This window comes from Neodiprion lecontei, chromosome 7, assembly GCF_021901455.1.
Source record: "Neodiprion lecontei isolate iyNeoLeco1 chromosome 7, iyNeoLeco1.1, whole genome shotgun sequence".
NCBI classification, from domain to species: Eukaryota; Metazoa; Arthropoda; class Insecta; order Hymenoptera; family Diprionidae; genus Neodiprion; species Neodiprion lecontei.
In genome coordinates this window covers 20,456,925-20,477,791 of record NC_060266.1, presented here as the reverse complement: position 1 = coordinate 20,477,791, position 20,867 = coordinate 20,456,925, and the positions used below count along the sequence as shown (strand labels likewise).

At 34.6% G+C, this 20,867-nt stretch overlaps 1 protein-coding gene across 4 annotated transcripts; it reads right to left on the bottom strand.

Moving 5' to 3' along the window:
- Positions 1-698: 698 nt before the first annotated feature.
- Positions 699-5,273, bottom strand: LOC107226374. 4 transcript variants are annotated; one of them, XM_015667169.2, is made up of 6 exons: positions 4,809-5,273; positions 3,448-3,739; positions 3,156-3,234; positions 2,493-2,672; positions 1,514-1,606; positions 699-1,415 (listed from the first exon to the last, which is right to left on the bottom strand). In XM_015667169.2, exons 1-6 carry the CDS (start codon positions 4,973-4,975, stop codon positions 1,318-1,320), a joined length of 909 nt encoding a protein of 302 aa, XP_015522655.1. In that variant the 5' UTR covers positions 4,976-5,273; the 3' UTR covers positions 699-1,317. The 4 variants fall into 4 exon arrangements, with proteins under 4 accessions (XP_015522655.1, XP_046601183.1, XP_015522657.1 ...); XM_046745227.1 differs by having other exon boundaries at positions 4,794-4,923; XM_015667171.2 differs by lacking the exon at positions 2,493-2,672 and having other exon boundaries at positions 700-1,415.
- Between the last annotated feature and the right edge of the window lie 15,594 nt (positions 5,274-20,867).

Genomic DNA, 20,867 nt, shown 5'->3' with positions numbered 1-20,867 from the left:
TTCATTATTTTAAAATTGAAACGGACTAAATGTCATTTGTATGTGTACAACGAAAGTGCGTGATTAAATTACAGTGAAGTTTTACGATCTGACAAAACGCCGGCGATTGAAACGACGCGTCTTATTGTTGATCACGATGATTAGTCAACTTGATGCAACTGCAGATGCAGAAAAGCAAGGTGTGTTGATATTTTGCAGGCGTTCAGCAATGAGTAAGTCCCTCATCACACATACATAAGTATTATTACGCCTTTTGATGAACAAAGCACCATATTTCTGCAAAAGTCGTTTTCATTGTTTCCTCACATAAGCAACTAGGCATTTACTGAAAATAAACAAAAATATCTGCTACCTGTTCTTAACGAAATTTGCCTTCAACAAAAGAATGTTCATTTCTTTTCTTTAACTGATGAGTTTAGAATAATGAATGTCCATTAAACGAATGTTACTTTAGTAATGTGAAGTTTTGGTACTTGTTTCGAAATACAAAATTTCTACAATTAGTAGCTTGAGAATCCTCAAGTTCACAACAACTCTTAACAAAATATACAAACGGTATATGGAAACTTTTCATTTTTATAAATTCCAGTCAGTTTTTTCAAATTACCTTGTAGATCCTCGTCGTCATCTAGAAACTCACTATAATTCATACGATGAAATATGAAAAAAAAAGAACACCAGTTTTTTTTTTAGCAATTAAACATTTATAATGTATAACTCGATTATATACAAAACTCTGGACAACTGAACAGTGAATTTGTCATAAAATACACGCCATCTTCATAGTTAATATACTTATATGTGTATCAATACTTTGCAGTAAAACGGTCGCAAGTTACTGAATACCTTACTTATACTTTACAGTGAAAAATAACATTTAAATCCGTGCCAACAGTTGTCGGATTTGTAAAGTAACGAGTAAAAGTGATTCCGATTTCTCTGGAAATCCGAGACCTGCTCTTCTCGCGCAATCATTGACTAATAGAGATAAAACTAGGGTCATTTTCGGAGACTTACTTTGCTTAGTAATAACTATTACCCGACTACAGCATGTCGAGTTAAATACTTACATATGTAGTTAAATTGATATGAGATTAGAGGTTCCAGATGTTGTTTATGCATTGAAGTAGCATATGGCTGGAAGATTAAGATCTGCCGGCTATCATTTTAAATTTGAGTCGACTTGGCGCTTACAATCAGATTCCCCCTTAGTAAGCTTAATCGTTATTCGTGTAGGTATGTATCGTACGATGTGTTTTTATTACCAATTACCATTCGATGGACTATTCTGACCTAATTTATTCTTCTCATTCTAATTTAATTTCCTGCCTGATCCGCGTCCAATTTCGATCCTTGATTCTTAAGGTTGTCTTCATCTGCTGCCTCTCCCCCATCAATATTTTCGTCAATTTGATCTTGTTAAAAAATATTTTCAATTAAAAACTTGAGATCGATGGACGACAATTGAAGAGATGGATAATCCATATAGTTCCGAATGATTATTTTTACTTACCATCTATGCGATCGTTGCCAGCATCTATACCGTTCTGTGCATCTTGATTACCGCCGTTCTGCGTTTCGTTGCTCAAAATTGGAGTTTCTGGTGCTGGAAATCATTCAGTTATACAATTCTACTAATCTATAATGAAACACGAAAGGTGCTGGTTTTTCTTAGTCCAAATTTTAATTGCATCTATATGTATGTACATATTTTCACATGTACGTAAGCATTTGATTTTGATTTTTCTCCTGTGGTTTATTTTTTTTATTTTATTGTTTTATTCGACGTTGTATTTATTAAAAAACTAAAGTCCTGGTCTTATTACAGCAGCTTATTGGGCCAGTTTATTATCTTCGTACTAATCAAACTGCACCAGTATCTACGAAAAATCAAAATACGTTTAGTGTTTGTGATTTACGTGTCAACGATTCGGTACTGAAGCAACACAGAGAATGTTGAAAAAATTAGAAAGTTTTGGTGCATCAAATCTACTGCTATACTGCTACGCTCATGCACCAATGATTCGTTGTTGTTAAGTCTCATTTTAAAATGATCGGGATATTGTAAAAAATCAAGCATACGATGATAACTTTGAAAAACGTGACAAGGAAGAAAAGAAAATCATCATCGCATTACAAACCGAGGTGAAATTTTTCTCTGCATAAGGCTGTGCAATATTTTTATCCAGGCTTACAGAAACTTTGAGAATAATTTAAAAAAAAAAAACAGAAAGTCGGCTTGAATAAAATTAAAAATCTATTTCAATAAAACGACGTTAGACTGAAAAAAACATCACCGAAGAATGCAGTTTGGCGAAAAGAAAAGTGAAAAGCGTTATTTGCTGAAAGAAAGGCAAAAGCAGAAATCGTTTGATCTTTATGCAATTTTCATCTCGGTGAAGAAACAGGGCGATCACGGTTGAAAGATTTTATTTCAATGTTATTGAATCTGGCGTCGGGTGGCTAGTATTCTTCCTCGCATCAGATTATACCTTTGATCATCGTGACCGAAAGTCGAGGGAGTTGCCGCACGGCACCCGGCGGATCTCGAGGAAGAATCGGAATGCCGTGGTACAAAAGACCTTGCTGACCCGGGTTCGATACCTTCACTGCGCCCTCGGGAACTGGTCCCAAGTTTGGTTTACTTGGTGATACAACCCTTGGCGGCGATACTAATAAGTAAGGCAGATTCCGTGTAAAAACTTGAAATTACTGTGCGGCTAACGAGCGATGCGATGATATCTTGCCCCCCCCCCCCAACCAACCAACCAAATGTTTTTTACACAATCGAAGTTCTGTCTCGCACCAAGAGCTATGTCTGTTTGGAGAAGTTGGAAAGATGGTTGAATGATGAACGGGAATCAATTAGCGATCAATGCAGTATCTACTAGAGTTCGTTAATTTTTTTATTTGCAAAATTTCTTTCCACTCTTGTTTAAATTTCATGCAAAAAGCCAATAGCAAAACGACATGCGGTTTTTCACCCACTTTGCTAATCAAACGACACGTCGCAACTCAATAGGCAATACCATAATTTAGTAAAAAAAATTATTCACAAGCCAATGTGACGCTGGACAAGTTGAACGAACCAAAAATAAAAAGAAAAACAACAAAACACTTGTCAAAACTTGGCGATTCTCACGCGCTGAACTTACCTTGCGACACAGGACTGGACGGTTTACTGTTTCCTGGTGAATTTACGGTCAGTTTTAACTCACTCAACTGATCCCGGGCCTAAAACGAACGATATTTGGACATCTGTTGTTGATTCTTATTCGTTTAAAAAAAATATTCCACAGAATACGTTTTTTTCCAAATGATTTGGCAGATAGTAAAAAGTCGAGATAAACTTAATAACAACATTCGGCGTTTGAACGGCGTTGGGTTGACCGATTTGATTGTAACATGCGACAAGCCGCTATAATATTTTTACACGGATCAACTTACTTCTTCCAATTCGCTTTGCAGTCTCTTAATATCCTCTTTCTTTTCATCAACCTCTTTCGTCAACGCGTCCTTCTCTACTCTGAGAGAATCCAAAGTGGCTTTTTGTGTGATATCCACTTGTTTCTGAGATTCAAGCTCCGTCTTGCACATCATCTCACTGTCTTCTTGCTTCTTTTGCAAAACTTTCTCTTGCTCGATTTGGACGTGGAGCGACGCTACCATCTCGTCGCATCTCTTGTATCGCTGCTCCAGAGAATTTCGCAGCATTGTGCATTGATTTCTGTCCTCCTCGCTGAAAATCATCACACACGAGCGATTAAAACTTACTTTTTTTTTTATTCCATTAATCCTTATACTTAGATACATGGTTTCAAGTTTTGGGTAAAGTATTATTGTTGCGATCAGAAATATGTTATTGATTCTAGCGACCAGCCGTAGTGAAAAGAATTGGCATGTATGTTGACATAAATTTACGAAGTTGAGGTTGATCGTCAAGTTGAAAGGACGGTTGACTTTTGGAATTAAAACGCTATATTCGCAATTTTAGAGTCGTCTAAACACTAAAAAAAAAAAAAAAAAAAAACTTGTCTCTTTCAAAGTCAATTGAAATTTGTAAAATTGTGATTTTTTTTCCTACGTTTCGTTACGAAAACCTTAGTAATTTCAATCTAGTTTGAATTTGAGTTTTTGTAACACCGTGTTTTTAGATGTGGTACTCGAAAAAATTTCAATTGTTCTCATTAGTATACAATACAACTTGAATTAATCATACAAAAAATTGGTGAAATGTTTTTGAAACGCGTAATTGCGGGAGTTTTAGTGACGTCACTTATCACTAGCCAATGAGAAGAGACGGCGGAATGCGGGACTATTTTTCATCGCCGTTTTTATTTTCGAAGCAAGGGGTTGGTACAAGGTATTCAAACTTGTAAAAAAACAAAGAAAGAAAAAAAGAAACGACAACGGAAACACGAACAACGCGTTCGAGATCTGAGTGGGAAAGTCAAGTATTACTTAACGGAATTTACAATTTATGCAACGTATAAATAAATATTCTCGCAAAGATAACGTGCTGGAAATAAGTTATCCGACCGCAAGTGCAATATCTGCCAATGCGTATGAAATTTAATCCCTTTGTTACAGCGGTTTTTTTTTTTTGCAAATTCGCGTAAAAATAATTTCTCCTTTTACACTATCGCCGGTAATAGCTAATACGTGGCACGAAATGTGGCAGTGAAGAGAGAAAAATAAAAGAACTGCTTAAAAAACGTTACCGATGTACGTGCATACATCACAGGATGTGTCGATAAGTTATAATCGCGATACCTTATCAGCGCTTTACGCACATTCATAAAACCGACCTGGTTTTCAATTGGAGAATAAGGTCGTCGATCTGTCGAAGAAGTTCCGCATTTTCCGTCGAAAGCGTCCACCAGTTACATACGAGTAAAAAACACGCGAGGACCAAACCGCCCACCAAAAGTGGAGGGCACCGACCACCACCAACCCTCATACCGTCGAATCCCATCGTTCGATTATTTTCCCTGATTAATTAAATTCACCCCTGATTAATCCGGGAATAGTTATCTGCGATCTGGTTGGACGGTAAACGGCATCGACGCTGAGACGGTGATTTTTTTCGAGACACTTAAAGCTCCTCCGCCCTAACCTACAGTTATAACTGATTTGCTCGTTCTTTAGGCCTTTTGTTTGATCAGCTTTTCGCCACGTCTAACCTCTGCGGTTTTATACGTCAAACTGTTGTGGCTCTTACACTCGTGAAATAAGCACCACGAATTACCCGGGTCAATGTAGACGACGTAAACTCAACGCCAATCCTAACCTTACTTTTTTATAACGCCAATGGTAAGAAGGCGACGGCTCCCCTCCTTACCGGTTAAAGGTAAGACTCTTTCTAATCGGTTGGAGTTCTACTCGCGTTATATGCTCTTTGCACGCCTTGTTTTGTTTTATATTATCCCGTGAATCGTAGGTTATCAATAATTGGGATTTCTGGAATAGATGAGGACAGTTGTGATATTATATCTAGTAAGAAACTATGTTTAGTTACACACGGACGAGTCTGTTGGTAAGGACGGAACTTTTACAAGTAAGAAACTTCTATGCGACAATATTAATTTGTTGGGGATCCTAATTCTCATCATTCATCAAATCTCTATATTCGATCAAAACAATCGAATATGACGGGAAAAATTCATTATCTTTGCTTCCAATTTATGTATACGAAAAACTCTTGCCTCGGTTACCGACGATCATTTTATCTTAAGAGTTGAACTCTGACATTCGGCATATTTACCGTTTTACGGTACATTCTCTTTTTTTTATCGTTGACAGAGAGGTTTATAGTTTTGTATACACGTGGCATTCGGTTCAATTGTGTTTTGATTTGCAATTTTACACGTTGCCAGCAAGATTTGGAAACAACGATAAGTCGGTATTAATTAAATCATTTCCCGCAAGTTGTTGAAAAAATTATTATTACGCTAACAAAGGAGATTAATTGAAAAGTTATAGCTCTCATTAATCAATAACTCTTATAAATTTTTCAGCAGCTGTAATTGTGAGTAGCAAAAATCTATACGTATAACAGATTTCACTTGAAATTGAAAGTTTCTCGAATTAAAAAATCTCAAACACTCGTGTTATACCTTTGAATGTATTTTTTTTTTTCTGATAAACACAGAAAGACGTCTACTTTCAAAGAGAGCTCAATTAATCGCGATTGAATCGACGCGCGCGCATATAGCGCTAAATAATTCATTATAAAAATCTCCCATCGATGTACGAATTAAAACGACGCTCCATTTTTTACAGGCTCAGTTGGATCCAGGAAATTTTTATCGATATGAACCAATAATTACGTCTATATATACAGGCACGTAACGTGATACAAGGTAACCGATACAGGCTGTCGACACGGACACACACGCGGTTAATATTACACTCTAAATCTTGGCATGAGAGCATGTGGCTAATTACATTTCCTTTTTGGATCAGCCTATCATTAATACCGATCGTTAAGTAATAATTGATTATTCGAAACCCGACGTTGTAATTTTTATAGAGCGATAAACGGCAGGTAGGCAAAAATATATTCATCCTTTACGATGTATGATATAATTATCCTGCATTTACTGCCTCCTTCGTCAAACAAGTGTGAGAATTCAGGCTGTTGAAATAGTTGAAAATGTCTGACACTAAAGTACTCGAGTACAAAATAAACCAAGTATTTCTAACACGCGGTTGTGTGGAGTTGTCTTTTTTTTTTTTATTACTCGTATTAAACGATCGAGTGAATAATTTTTTATTAAATTTCCTTGCAATCATTTTATCACTTTGCAAAATTTTCGTATTTACTCGAGAAAATGTCGAAGCCTTAGCGTTGAATATTTACCTTGAAGATGATTAATTTTTTTCATTCGTAACGAAGGGTTCCGTGTGTCGTTAATTAAATTTGTTTTCATTCCACCTCGGTGTATTTCGATTTGTCGTTAAAACATTATTTACACATCGGTTTATCGAAAGTGATCGACGAGAGAGGACAGTCGGTATAAATATTTAATCTGATGCATTCGACGCTCGGAAAGTTTAAAATAAAAAAAAAAAAAAAAAAAAAAAAACACTATCAATATTAATTTTACTTTATTTTCATTTCAATGACGCCAAAGAATATCGATAACTTCATTAAAGCTGTTCAACAAATTGCAAGTCATTGGTAAATATTTTTCATCTTCTTCTTTCAATCTAGCGATTAAAAAATTCTCTACCAAAAACTTCGATCAGCATTTGTTTTTTTTTTTTTATAATCGTCGACGTTTCGACGTTGAAAAATACGAAAGAAATATATTACAAAAAAAAAAAATTGTAGGAATGCCAAAATTGGATAACAATCTATATTTCTCGGATATCTGTTCTATTTTTTTCAAAAATAATAACCACAAGCCTCGATAGTTTTGATACAACTTCTCTTAACTTCTTCTTGATGCTAGGAATTTGTTGCAGTATTTCGATTTAAAAATTGTAAATGCTTTATGCCGCGGCTGCCACATACAGACCACACATTGCTTTTGTCTACACGTACGTATATGTATATATTATATACATATATTTATATGTCACACATGGGTGTATATACATATTACATATACACATAAGTTGTAGCAGGAGAGCGAGTATTGCTTTTAACGAATGACTCGTTGAGTTAAAAAGCGTTTAGAATTCAGGCTTGATTATCCTTTGAGGGTCTCTCTCTCTCTCTCTCTCTCTCTCTCTCTCTCTCTCTCTCTCTCAGGGCGGCTTATACTAAACCGTCTTTCAAGTTTCTACTTCGAAACTGCTGTTCCCGCTGCCGTTGGTCTGCATGCACCTAATTCCTCAATCCTCTGCACACCGTCACGAGAGAAGAAACCTTGAATAACAACGTCTTAAGTTTTCTTTTAATTATATACGCGACGACGCGTTACGCCAAGTCTAACGTCTCTAACACCTTACTACTTGCCGTACCTCGTGTTATCTCTGCCGTGCTTGGGAGAAGAAGTAAAAAAAATGAAAAAAATAAATAAAAAAATAAATAAAAGAAAAAAACGAAACGTACGACGGATGAAAAAGAAAGAGATACCCCCATCCATATCGAGTATTCCCTCGTATTATCGTTGGCATAATACGGATGTTTCGTGGAGAAATTGAGGATTGAGAAGAAGAAGAAGAAGAAGAAGAAAAAAAAAAAAACTCGAGCGAAGATAGAAGGAGTTCGAATATAGAAGTGGAATAAACAAAGAAAAAATGAAAAAAATTCTAAGTAAAAGCGAAACTAAGCGCTTCGAAACATCGACGTTTCCAAAATCTCGAACCGGATACGTGATATAAGCTTTACTAACCCGCAGAAGAAAATATCGTAAAAAACGTGTAGTAAACTGTTGACGAAAAATTTAACCGATTATTTAATCGATAATTGTATACCAATAATTTATATAATAGTAATAATAATAATATGGAGGAGCTGGCTGCAGGTTGATCGATAATCGATATTTACTGTTAATTGTATCACAATTTTATGCTTGTTCATAAAGAGTATTTCCTGAAATATGAACGTAAAAAAATAGTGAATACTAGATTATAATTCAACAAATGTCTGAAAGTTGGACGGATTCCTTCGTTTTCACTCCACGATGACTGTTTTCATTCATTACGCAGAATTTTCCACAAAGTCACAGTAACAGATTTTTTTTTTTTTTTTTATTGTTTGCCAATTCATCAACATTATCTCTTCATTATAATCAACATCGATGTAATTTTGTGAATTTGAATATTCAACGACGCCAATACAATAAAACAAAAAATAAACAATAATAAAAAACATTGTCCCAGTGAATTTGGTTGAAAATTTAGTGTTCCGAATGAAACGAATTATTGTAGAGCGAAATCTAACCAATTCGCTAGATTTTTAAACGTTTTAAAGAGGTTTGAAAGGGTGCATCGATTTATATATAATTTCTTATTTATAAATTGAGTATTTTTTTATTTATTTTTTTTATATAGAAAGAGATTTTCGTAGATTACGAATATCGTAATTTGACGGTTTTATACATTTTCGTGATAAAATGACTAGCAGGAAAAGTATCGATTTGAAGCTAACCCACAATCTTCACTCAAGGGTGTAGGAATGTTGTATAATATCGATTTTTCTATTTTCTATTTTTCTATAACCCACCTCTCGGCGACGTGGATCGAGAGAGGATGCAGATGGTTGGACTGCAGGCTTTTTCACGGGTCAAAATCAAACTGTAATATTTGATTTCGAACTGGTATGTACACGCACGCAGAGGCGTGACTTGGTGAGAACTCGAAGAGTCCCCATTATGCCTCGTCTCAAGGGGGTATTATATTATTATATGTATTATGGGCCTTACAGAATAGGTCAATCAAATTCTACTGTGTGATGCTTACGTTGGGGAATTTTTCCTACAAATACATGCATACTTTTATTACATTATCATACATCGTATGAATACGTCTATTGGTACGCTGAGAAAAATTTCATTTCTCATAGTAACTAGAAAAATTCGGTAAAACAGGTATCGTTATAAGAAAAACTGTTTGAATATTGTCCGAATTATGAAAAACGATATACGCCTAACCATTTTGCGCAAAATCAGTTTGTGAGGTTTACGCTACTTTTTTTAGTTAAACAAGACTTTAACGTCAATTTATCGTTGCACGAGCTTTAAATTTTCGCAACAGTTGCAAGAAAATCTAGTAAAAGTGATCGAAATGAGAAAGAATAGTAACGGATACTAGACTTTCCGGTAACGGCTAGAAAACTAATTTTCATTTTCTACCTAGACCTATATTTTGTCGATTGTGGTAAACGATGAAAATAGTTAAGGACTGTGCGGTAACCGTAAATAAAAATTTCTCCAAGTGCGCTGCATCATTTTTACATGAAATAATCAATAATGCTTTTCAATCCAATATCCCTATAATTTTATTGTACAAGAAAACCAAAGGCTTAAAATCGGATCAGAATTTCGATATCGTGTATTAGATAAAAGCAAAGCAGCTGGTACAGAGATTCTATGACGATGTTTTTTTAGTATCGTTATTACAAAGTAAAAAAGAATTTTATCATTTGTTCAATTCGTATTTTAATTATTATCGACGTTTACACGTAAGAAATATTTTTCAACGACTGCGGAAAACATTTTTTTTATTCTTCTTCCTTCTTGCTTTCTTTTATTCTCGAACAAAAGTACGCAAGAATAATTTTTTTTTTTTCTTTTTCCTTACAACCATTTTTACACATTCTGGTTTATCAGCTTACCGACATAACATCGAATTTTGTTACGTATACAATATAACCGTTTCAATCAGATGATTCCAGCGCTTCCGCCTGGAACGGTTTTAGAACACTTTATGTTTCAGGGGTTGTTTTGAGGGTTAAAAAAAAAAAAAAAACTAACACAGGGGGCGGGGTTGAAGTTCCGAATTTGAAAAATTCCGAAAGTGCCTGATTTTTAATTGCTTAGGGGCGAAATTTGAAGTAAAGAGATCAAACTTTGGAGAAACAACAAAGTTTCGAACGGTTGAAAACCCGACGGCTTAAAGTTCCGAAAATTCAAGTTACGATTTCCTTTCAACTTCGCCCCGAGACGACAGGAACAAATTTAATCCTTGAGTGTAAGGAATAAACAAAATTCGTAAAACAACAAAGTACCGGAAAACAGATCATTCTACTCAAATAATCATAATTCAACCGATTTTTCCAATATTTTGAGCTGAAAATTGGCCAACTCTCAAGACACAGTTATTTCATAAACAAAAAATAAATAAAAAATATGGAGATACCGAGCAATGAAAAAAAGGGTATTTGTTCGATCGAATGATGTTGAATTATTGGAAATAGAATGAATTAACGATTTTTACGATATTTCATTACTTATCTCGGATAAAATCAGGTTATCTTGAATATTTTTCACACGAAATTAACGGCGAACATACATCGGGGTCATTTTGACCCCGGTGTGTATCGTGAGGGTTAAAAACCGTAATAATTATTTGACAGGAGAATAAGCAGGACACAATATTATCTTATTACGAACGAATCGCAACGGTTTTTTAATCATAAATTTTTACACATGTATAATATTTATACGTCACAGGCCGTTTGCGGGTATATTTAATAACGAGCATTACTCATGGCAATTTTGGATAATTATTCAAGTGGCATGACAGATGACGTAGTATTTTACGTTACGTACACCGAATGGTATAATAGTCGCTAATTCTCCTTGTCTTTGAATCAAAAGATATTGTTGACTAATGGCATATGTTGCACGCGTGTGTGAAACATTGGATTGGATTTCGTTTCAACGATAATTTACACGATTTCACGCAACGATCAGCCACTTGAACCTTTTTATCATCATCTCCGTACATCTCTTGCTTTTAATCCTCGGAACGTTAATTCTAAGATCGTAATCCGTGTAATCAATTATTGAGAATTTTTTTTCTCGTTCTTCGTCTTCTTTGTTACGCTTTATATCCTACAATAATTCATTAACATGTCACGCGTGCCTGGTTCTTCGTAATTACAACTTTTTTTTAACGATACATGTTTTGCTCAATTTTTCCAGTTACTGTAACAAATGAAATTTTTCTCAGTGCGAAAATTGGTGACGTAAACATGGCGTAAGATAAAATTTCAGGTATCTACCTGATTCATTTCACTCGTCGAAATTAAAAATATACGACAAGTGTAACGAGAATTTTTTTTTCTCATCATTCATTTTTATTAGTACGACATTTCTGATTTCATTCAGGTTTGATTTTTCGAATAATTTGCAGATCGTTTATCCGCAGTAAAATTTTTCGCTTCGTATAGTACGAAGAAACTAAAAGAAAATGAAACGCTTCCGCCGGGTATTTCAACCTTTTTTAATCTTACTTTTTGCGTCACTTTTTAACTCGTTTTTCAAATCCTCACCTTTCTCGACTCGTTCGCCGGATATACCAGAGATTGGCGATCGGCTTTTAACGGGTCTTGTAGCTGCGGGATTATACGTATTATATCAGCTGCCTGACCCCCAATTTCGTCACTTTATTCAACACGGGGCATATATTTTGCGGGCAATCTTTTTTCCGCCCGTGTTTTTCGGCACCGCAGAATCACGTGGATTACGCGAGAATAATCCCTGGAGAGAATTTCACCCTCCCCCCCCCCCCCCTCCCCCCCCCCCCGTACCTAAACATTTAAGAATGCTGCGCAAATTTTATGCTTAAAAAAATACAGCAGCCTTCAAAAGTATTTCGATAGTATGAGATTCGTTGTTACTTTGACAAATCGTTTTTCTTACTTTATTTTCGAGTAATCGAGAGATAATTTTTAACAATTATGTAGAACATCGAACTCGTTTCAACAAATGATGTTACTGATTTTTTTTTTTTTTACTTTATTCTTGCATTTAATTATAACTCGATTACTATCTTTGTCAAAATACTTTTTAGCGCTACTGTACCTGTACCGTATATTTCACAACTTTCGGTATCACAGTCACGAGAAAGTCAGAATTTTGTTTACCGTGCGAAAAATGTCGGTAAACAAATTCGAAAAATAAATGTATGAATAAATAAATGAATAAAAATAACTTCACATCTTTGCAAATTATTTTTAAGTTTTAGCAACGAACCGGATGATGAGGAAAATTAGTAGAAAAGATAATATATTTGCGGTAAGAATAACCGGGAGATTTACGTCTGAAATGAAACATTATTGTTATTATTATTATTATTTTAATACCGTTTATACGTGTGCTTTTCGAAGTTCGTTCAGTTGATTATTTTTAAACGACGCGATCGTTTCAACAGCTTTCGAATCAACGTCATGGAGACTGAATCAGTGGATAGTGATGTATATATATATATATAGGTTGCGATGGAAAAATTAGATGTTTTCTATTTCATCGTCAGATCGTTTATTATATAACTGTACAAAAACGTTGATTTTTCTATTTTCTTTTGCTTTCTTATTCCATGTTGTAAAAAGAAATTAGGGAATAGGAGAAAAAGAGGAGAAATTGCAGAAGAACAAAAGTTTAACCAATATCGAACGTAGGATTTTAGAAGGAGAAGAATAGAGCAAAAAACAAACAACGATTTATGACACGGTTCTTTTTATATGATTCTTATCTTGATCAAAATCTCGAAAAAAAAAGCGTGTCGCACAGTTTTCAATCTACTATAACATATTATAAAAGAAATGAAATCGAAGGTATCGACCCGGGATAACTTCCTTGTTGGAAAAAAAATTGCCCGTACTTAATCCTGATCGAATGGCGGCAAAGCGGGTGAAACGCTAGGATGAGAAAATCCGTCCAGAGCTGCAGACGCAGCAGAAGCTAGGCTTAATTATATCCTCTTGTTTTTACACGATTAGCCTAATTACTTGTTTACCCTTTCAATCTTATCCTAACGTGTGTCAACATTGCGCGGCCATATATTTCAAGAGGTCGAAAGCGATGCCATTGCATTCTTTGGATGCGACGGGTTGTGTATCATGAAACCTCGATGCGGACGACGACGACGATGACAAAAATAAAAATAAAGGGAATCTTTAGAACGCGTGAAACGTGCAACCGTTTGGTTTAAAAATCTTAGGAAAAACCAACGCGTGGATACACGAAATCAGTTTAAGGATGTAGCCGGTGTACATTATCAACCAAAAGTGAGTCTCGTCGAACAATGTTGGATACTTTGTGATTAGATGAAAGTCGGAATGAAAATCAACCACGGTAAAGATGATGGGAAAATTAAATTTGAATAATAACAACGTCCAAAAGTTATAAATAAATTTTTCAAATAAAACATTGTGCAAAAAATTTGTTGGGAATGTTTTTTTTTTTTTTTTTTGTCATGTGAAATGAATTCATCTGATTTTTCTGATCAGGGATGAATTTTTTTAAAGAATTTTCTCATTGTTTTGAAATTTCCGCGCTCGGAAATTTTGGATCTTGAAAAATGGAGGAGAAATTGAGAATTTTCGATACGTTTTCGTAAAAACGTTTTACATCACAATTAAGAACTTTCCGGGGAATTGAATTAATAGTTTTGTAAATACAACATTTATAAAATAATGAAAAAAAAACTCTTGAAAAATCAACGAACTCATTTTACACGTAAAAAAAAACAAAAAAAAACACACTTCCTAAAAATTTGTTACACAATATTTTGTTCAAACAATTTCTTGATAACTTTTTGGCATCACTGTTATTCAAATTTAATTTTCTTTATCGCTTTTCTTGCGGTTGATTTTTTCCGATTTTTATCCTTTTATTAATATTGTCGTGATCAGGTGTTATTTATTACTTTTGTATCACAGGGAAATTTATAGTCAAGAATTGGCAGTAGGATTATCTAATTCAGTGACAGTTTTTCGGAACCTTCGTTCCATTTCACCTTTTTCTTTGGACATTTTTTTCCACCCGACTGTACATCATTACACGCACACATCCATAAAGGCTTCCCCTATTTCATTCAACGATGCAAGAGAAAAATGTCAAAAGGGTGCGGAGTCCTTTTCACGGGTCATTATTCTGCTCTGGGCGGGGATATTTTCAAACGTGCGTTTTGAGGTTTCACTCGAGCTACGAAAAAAAGTTCACATCCTTGCGTTTCGTTTTCTTCGCTAACGATTCGATACGGTTTTCTGAATTTGAAGAAAAAAAAAAAAGTTTTCGTATTCAGTCGATAAAGCGGGGACAATCTCTTGAAACTTGAAAATGAACCACGCATGCGCCAAACAATTGAATATCATTGGTCGGCGAAATCTTCCCGCAGCGATATTCTTGTCTGCGATGCAGGCCGGCCAACCTACGCAAAATGTGTACGTTTGAATTTTCAAAGGGTACAAGCATTAAATTCCGACCGTACTTCGAAGAATCAACTTTCCGAACCAACAACAAATTCTTCCCAAACGTTTACAGAATCTCAATTATTCGAGATTCTAACCTCGAAAATTCGTATCAACTACATCGCCGGCAGAAACAAAGTTTGAAAGCTGAAAACTCGGGTTGGCCAGCCTGCGCGAACAGCCGACAAAACTCGCGCATGCGCGGTTGGTTTTCAAGTTTCAAGACATTGTACCGGTATATGTAATATCGGTAAATTCAACGAAACTGTTGCAGAAATTTTGGAAAAACGGGGAATTTTAAAGTTGCGTCTGCAAAACTAAAAAAAAAAAAGCAAAAAACCAAATAAACAAGTATATCAGAATCGAAATTCTTTGTAATTGAATTTAAAAATTACTAAATCGTAATACGTTGTATTACGTAATACCCGAGCATATGAGGTTCGAGAGGAGAAAAATTGGATCAGGGAACTAAAAATGTGCATAATATTATACAGCTATATATATATATTATGTGTATACTGTAATATATATATGTATATATATATATATATATATATATGTGTGTGTGTGTAAGATCTACGTGAAAAATGTTGAGACATAGCGTAGATCCTTCTCGCATCCAACGTGAGCTATCAATCAAACAGCGGGTCGGAACTGTTCCAGTCATTCGCGCTGTGCATGCCTACATCATATACTTTGTACATTATACATATTTACCGTGGTATGTGCCGCCCTGAGACTAATTAATTAATTTATTTCCGACACATGCAATCAGCCTAATTACAGCTTGGTATAAAGGTTCTATAAGGAACTTCTTGCGCGTTGTATTTAGATTCGTTAACATTATTATTATCATCATTATCGTCGTCGTTCCTTTTTTTTTTCAATTTTTTTTTTTTTTTTTTTTGTGGTTCTCTGATTCGTTTCGTTTTCTCCGAATGTAACCTATTCGTCATTTTCATATTTATATACGGAGCGAATCGCTACAACGATCTAATGGTTTGATACGCGTGCGCAAAAATTGTAGAGCAAAGAACAACGGTCGTTTTGTCAGGGTTACCAACATTCATAAGGCGCTGCGCTGTATCTAACCTCAAAAATATTGGTCACCCTCACCAAACAAATGCTTGTTGCTCTTGAAGTTTGGCGCATGCGCATTAAGAGGGTGCGTCTAGTGCGAAGACTGTTGTTTTTTTTTTTTTTTCTTATTTGTAAGGTTTTCTGGGGATTTTCTTAAGACAAACCGTTGAAACAAAATTTCTCACAATTTTTACATTATATTTATTGACGTTTAAAAAAAATTTGTGAACTTTTGGAGACGAAGCAACGAATATAATCTGATTTATACAACACGATAAGAACGTATGTAAAAAACAAAAAAGTTTAGCCATAATATGTCAAAAAGCACTAGACCGATCCTGCTCAAATTTTTACAGCATCTCTATTGCACTTTTTGACGTATCATGTCCACACTTTTTTTTTTCAATACGTTCCTATCGGACTGTAAACATTAGGTCATATTCACTATTTCGTCTCCAAATAATGCCCAAAAATTGTTTAAACGTCCTTAAATATAAAGTGAAAATCGTGAGAAATGTTGTTTCAACGGTTTGTCTTCAAAAAAAAAAAAAAAATACCAAAAACACGATGAAAAAAAAACAGCCTTCACACCAGACGACTCCGTTAAACCATTCGGTCGTTAGCAATTCAATCTGTACGTATATTATATGAAGTTTTCATTCAATACGCGAGTGAAAACGAATGAATGAATATCCCATGTATAATGGATTGTATACTGTGAGAAAAAAATAAAATAAATAAAAAGTGAAAAAAAAAAATCAAGTAGCCAGTTGATTTTGTAGGTATTTGATAGCTGGTGTAAATATATTTAGATTTGTTTACCTATAATATATACCCTCTGTATGCATACATGTCATGTTATATACTTGGATGCATGTATATATACAGCTATTTTTGTCGGACCATTCATTTCTTATTCCGTGAGCCCCGAGGATGGACGCACGACTTTGTGTATATTGGCCTTGCCCTTTATTTATCCACAAGTTCGACCGCCCTGAGTAAACAAACCGTCATCTCAAATTAGCTCTCCCCTCTTCTTTTCTCTCTCTCTCTTTTTTTTTTCTCCCCTGCATCTATAGTGGTTTTATATATATATTATATTATATTATTATATCATATATTACGTATATGCATACATACATATATACATATATATGGGGCATTCCACGCCAATTCGACCCGCGTTTTACCCTTGACCTCTCAAATTTGGCGCGCGATTTTTTCTACGAATGTTCTCACTTCTGAAAAATCCTGCGTCGGATATCAAAATTTGTTAAGCTTGAACCCCGAGTGAGCCGATATTTCCTTCTTACTGTTTTCAAGCTTTTCCGAAAAAAAACAAAAAAAAACGTAGGAATCGTAATTCTGTTTCCATTTACGATTCATTCTTTTCTCCAATTTTTTTAAGACGGTTAGTTACAAAAAAAAAACAAAATCAGCGATTAATTCTATCACAAACAGGCAACAAATTGGCGCGATTTTCAGACAACGTTTCTTTTTATTAATAATTTTTTTTATTAATTTTTAACGCGTACTGTATACAGTAACATTAGAACATAATACAAGGCTATAGAAAAATAATTAGCCCCGAATTAGGCCGCGTCTCGCGCTGTCGTTTGCGATAACTACCCATACAGACGAGTCGAATACACGTACGTAAATTATATTTACTATTTCTACTACAACTACTGCTAGCGCCGATGCGATGGAGATAATCGATGTCGGAAACCGGATGTTGTATGAATCTGAAAATTATGTGAACCGGAAAACTGGAGCGCTGAATCATCTGATTGAAACGGTTATATTGTATACGTAACAAAATTCGATGTTATGTCTGTAAGCTGATAAACCAGAATGTGTAAAAATGGTTGTAAGGAAAAAAAAAAAAAAATTATTCTTGCATACTTTTGTTCGAGAATAAAAGAAAGCAAGAAGGAAGAAGAATAAAAAAAATGTTTTCCACAGTCGTTGAAAAATATTTCTTACGTGTAAACGTCGATAATAATTAAAATACGAATTGAACAAATGATAAAGTTCTTTTTTACTTTGTAATAACGATACTAAAAAAACATCGTTATAGCATCTCTGTACCAGTTGCTTTGCTTTCATCTAATACACGATATCGAAATTCTGATCCGATTTTAAGCCTCTGGTTTTCTTGTACAATAAAATTATAGGGATATTGGATTGAAAAGCATTATTGATTATTTCATGTAAAAATGATGCAGCGCACTTGGAGAAATTTTTATTTCCGGTTACCGCACAGTCTTTAAATATTTTCATCTTTTACCACAATCGACAAAATATAGGTCTAGGTAGAGAATAAAAATTAGTTTTCTAGCCGTTACCGGAAAGTCTAGTATCCGTTACTATTCCTTCTCATTACGATCACTGTTGCTAGATTTTCTTGCAACTGTTGCGAAAATTTAACGCTCGTGCAACGATAAATTGACGTTGAAGCCTTGTTTAATTAAAAAAGTGGAGTATTCGAACAGTTTTTTTTAACGATACATGTTTTACTAATTTTTTCCTAGTTACCGTAACAAATGAAATTTTTCTCAGTGTGTATTCCTCCAACGATTTTCTCACATATAGGCAGAATTTCATATTATTACAAGTACATGTTTCATTCGACGAATGGAAGTGATTTGTAACTTGAGTCAAAGACTACAGTGTCACTCGACGGAAACATCGTTGTTTCATATATCCGATATCCCCGCAGTCTGCGTATGTCTCGTCTCAACGTCGCTGACACGAATGACCATATTTCATGTCGTTGAAAAAGCGAGAGAGAGAGAGAGAGAGTAACGTATATGGCCTCCGGCAAGGGATGATCATTTTTGTTCGATTTCAATGGAGGATTGATCACGCGACGATCACGGGCACTGGGCGACACGAAAATCGGTTGTGTACCACTTTTGTACATCGTTTCTTGGCCATTCACTAACCTCCACAATCAGACCTGCAGTCCTCCTAGCTCTCTAGAATTTTCATATTATACGCTTATTCCGCGTACTGTGAATTCGACATTTTTACTTTTTTGTTTACACGTTAAATCGACCGTTTTTAAAGCTTCGTACCATAATTGCAAACAATACGCTCACGACGGGTATTTTAACACGTTTGTCATAGAGGCGAAGAGAGTTTTTAAATTTATCATCGTGTCATTTAAAACATTTGAACGTTTGTTTCTATTTTTTTTTTTTTTTTCGGGGTTTTTTATTTTTTTCCGTTATGAATTTAAATTTTTCAAAGTACGGATGAATACAAATGAAAAGAAGATTGCACATTATGTAGAACGTGATATGTACGTATATTTTAGTTTTTCAAAATTGTACGTCGCCGCGTCGTTCAAATTGATTCGTAAGAAAAAAAAAAACTAACGAAAAATTCCGAGTCAAATCAGAGAAGTTGAGTTGACATGGAATGCCCCATATATACATGTATATATATATATATATATATATATTGTACGTAAAGTAAATTTTCGTCTTCTTTTCGTGATTAGTAAATATACGATGATGAAAATAATAAGAAAAACAAGCCCGAAAAAATCTAGGCATTTGTAAATTTCAAATAAGTTTCTTGTACCGATTGGCGTCTAATGTATACAAAATATCGATGCATCGATTAATCGAGCCTAAAGAAATAATCGAAGACGACTCGATTGAATAGGTAAAAATTAATCGATTATTTCGTATTTTTTTTTTTTATTTATTTCGTTTTTTTTTTCCATACTGTGCGTATGAAACTAAAATTTCGTAAATTTCAGTCTGTTGTTTTAATAGCGGAAAAGTTTTTTAATAATTTCTAGTTTCATTAATTTTCTTAAGCTTTCACTTATTTTATCAAATGGATATCTCGGTAAGTAAGGCAATGATAATAATTGAAAGTTCAATCGCGTTAATTAATATTGTATCGCTCAGTTCAATCGGAGTAGAAAACGAAAACCGATTTTTAGAAAAAACAATCGAGTTTGAAAAATAATCGATTATCACCCGATTAATCGGGGTAAAAATAATTCGATCTGATCGAAAATCGATTATTTTTTCGTCACTATTGGTTTCTTGGCGCGGGAAGTGATTCTGCCTATAACAGAGATGTAAAAATACCGGTATATCAAGATTCTCAATCAAGTTATCAAAAAAATACCGTGAATTGACGTTGTTCTTTTTTTATCATCTAATCTTGTGTCGCGAAATAACGGTCACATTTTTTGTCGGTAGTTTTACGGCAAAAATAAGGTGACGCCACTTATTTAGATGCAAAAATACCTGTCACGTTTTTTATTTTATTTTTTAATTTTTTTATTTTTTTATTTTTGGTAAATTGACGATCGCCAAAAAACATGACCGTTCGTTTACAAAATTACAACTGTAACAGACAGAAGCAGCGCGTCATCTGTTTTTCCATCTCTCATAATCATAATTTTCGTTGTTGTTGTTTGTTTGTTTGTTTTTTTTTTTTCCCTATCAGTAGAAATCAATCCAAAATCCACAGCCGATACACGAATATGTCGATAAATTTATTACAGTTTAATTGCAAAAATATATTCCTAAAAAGATGATTCTTAGATTTCGTCTCAGTTGTTTTTTTTTTTTTTTACATCAAGTATGACATGTTTCAAGATTCGACGAACGTGGTAATTTTATTCGCCGTCACGTCACCGGGTTTCTCCGACCGTAAAAATACGGTAAAGTTTTACCCGTCACGTTTACGACTCAGACTTACGTCTCTGATTCCGCGCATTTTAAACACTGTCGTCGTTTGGAGTGGGGAGAGTCTCGTTAGATCGAAGACGCGGGGTTCGACCGTAGATGTAGTAGAAGCTGTAAGAATGATCGAGGCGGAGGTGTGTCATTATCGTACGCGATAGCCAGGCGTACACCTTGTATAATATACACATACGTGTACG

Excerpts from the sequence above, each read along its gene's own strand:
- LOC107226374 (XM_015667169.2), bottom strand. The coding sequence starts at position 4,975 with ATGGGATTCGACGGTATGAGGGTTGGTGGTGGTCGGTGCCCTCCACTT. Across the intron at positions 3,740-4,808 it reads ATTCTCCAATTGAAAACCAG|CGAGGAGGACAGAAATCAAT; the intron begins GTCGGTTTTATG and ends GATGATTTTCAG. Across the intron at positions 1,607-2,492 it reads TTCGGTCACGATGATCAAAG|CACCAGAAACTCCAATTTTG; the intron begins GTATAATCTGAT and ends AATGATTTCCAG.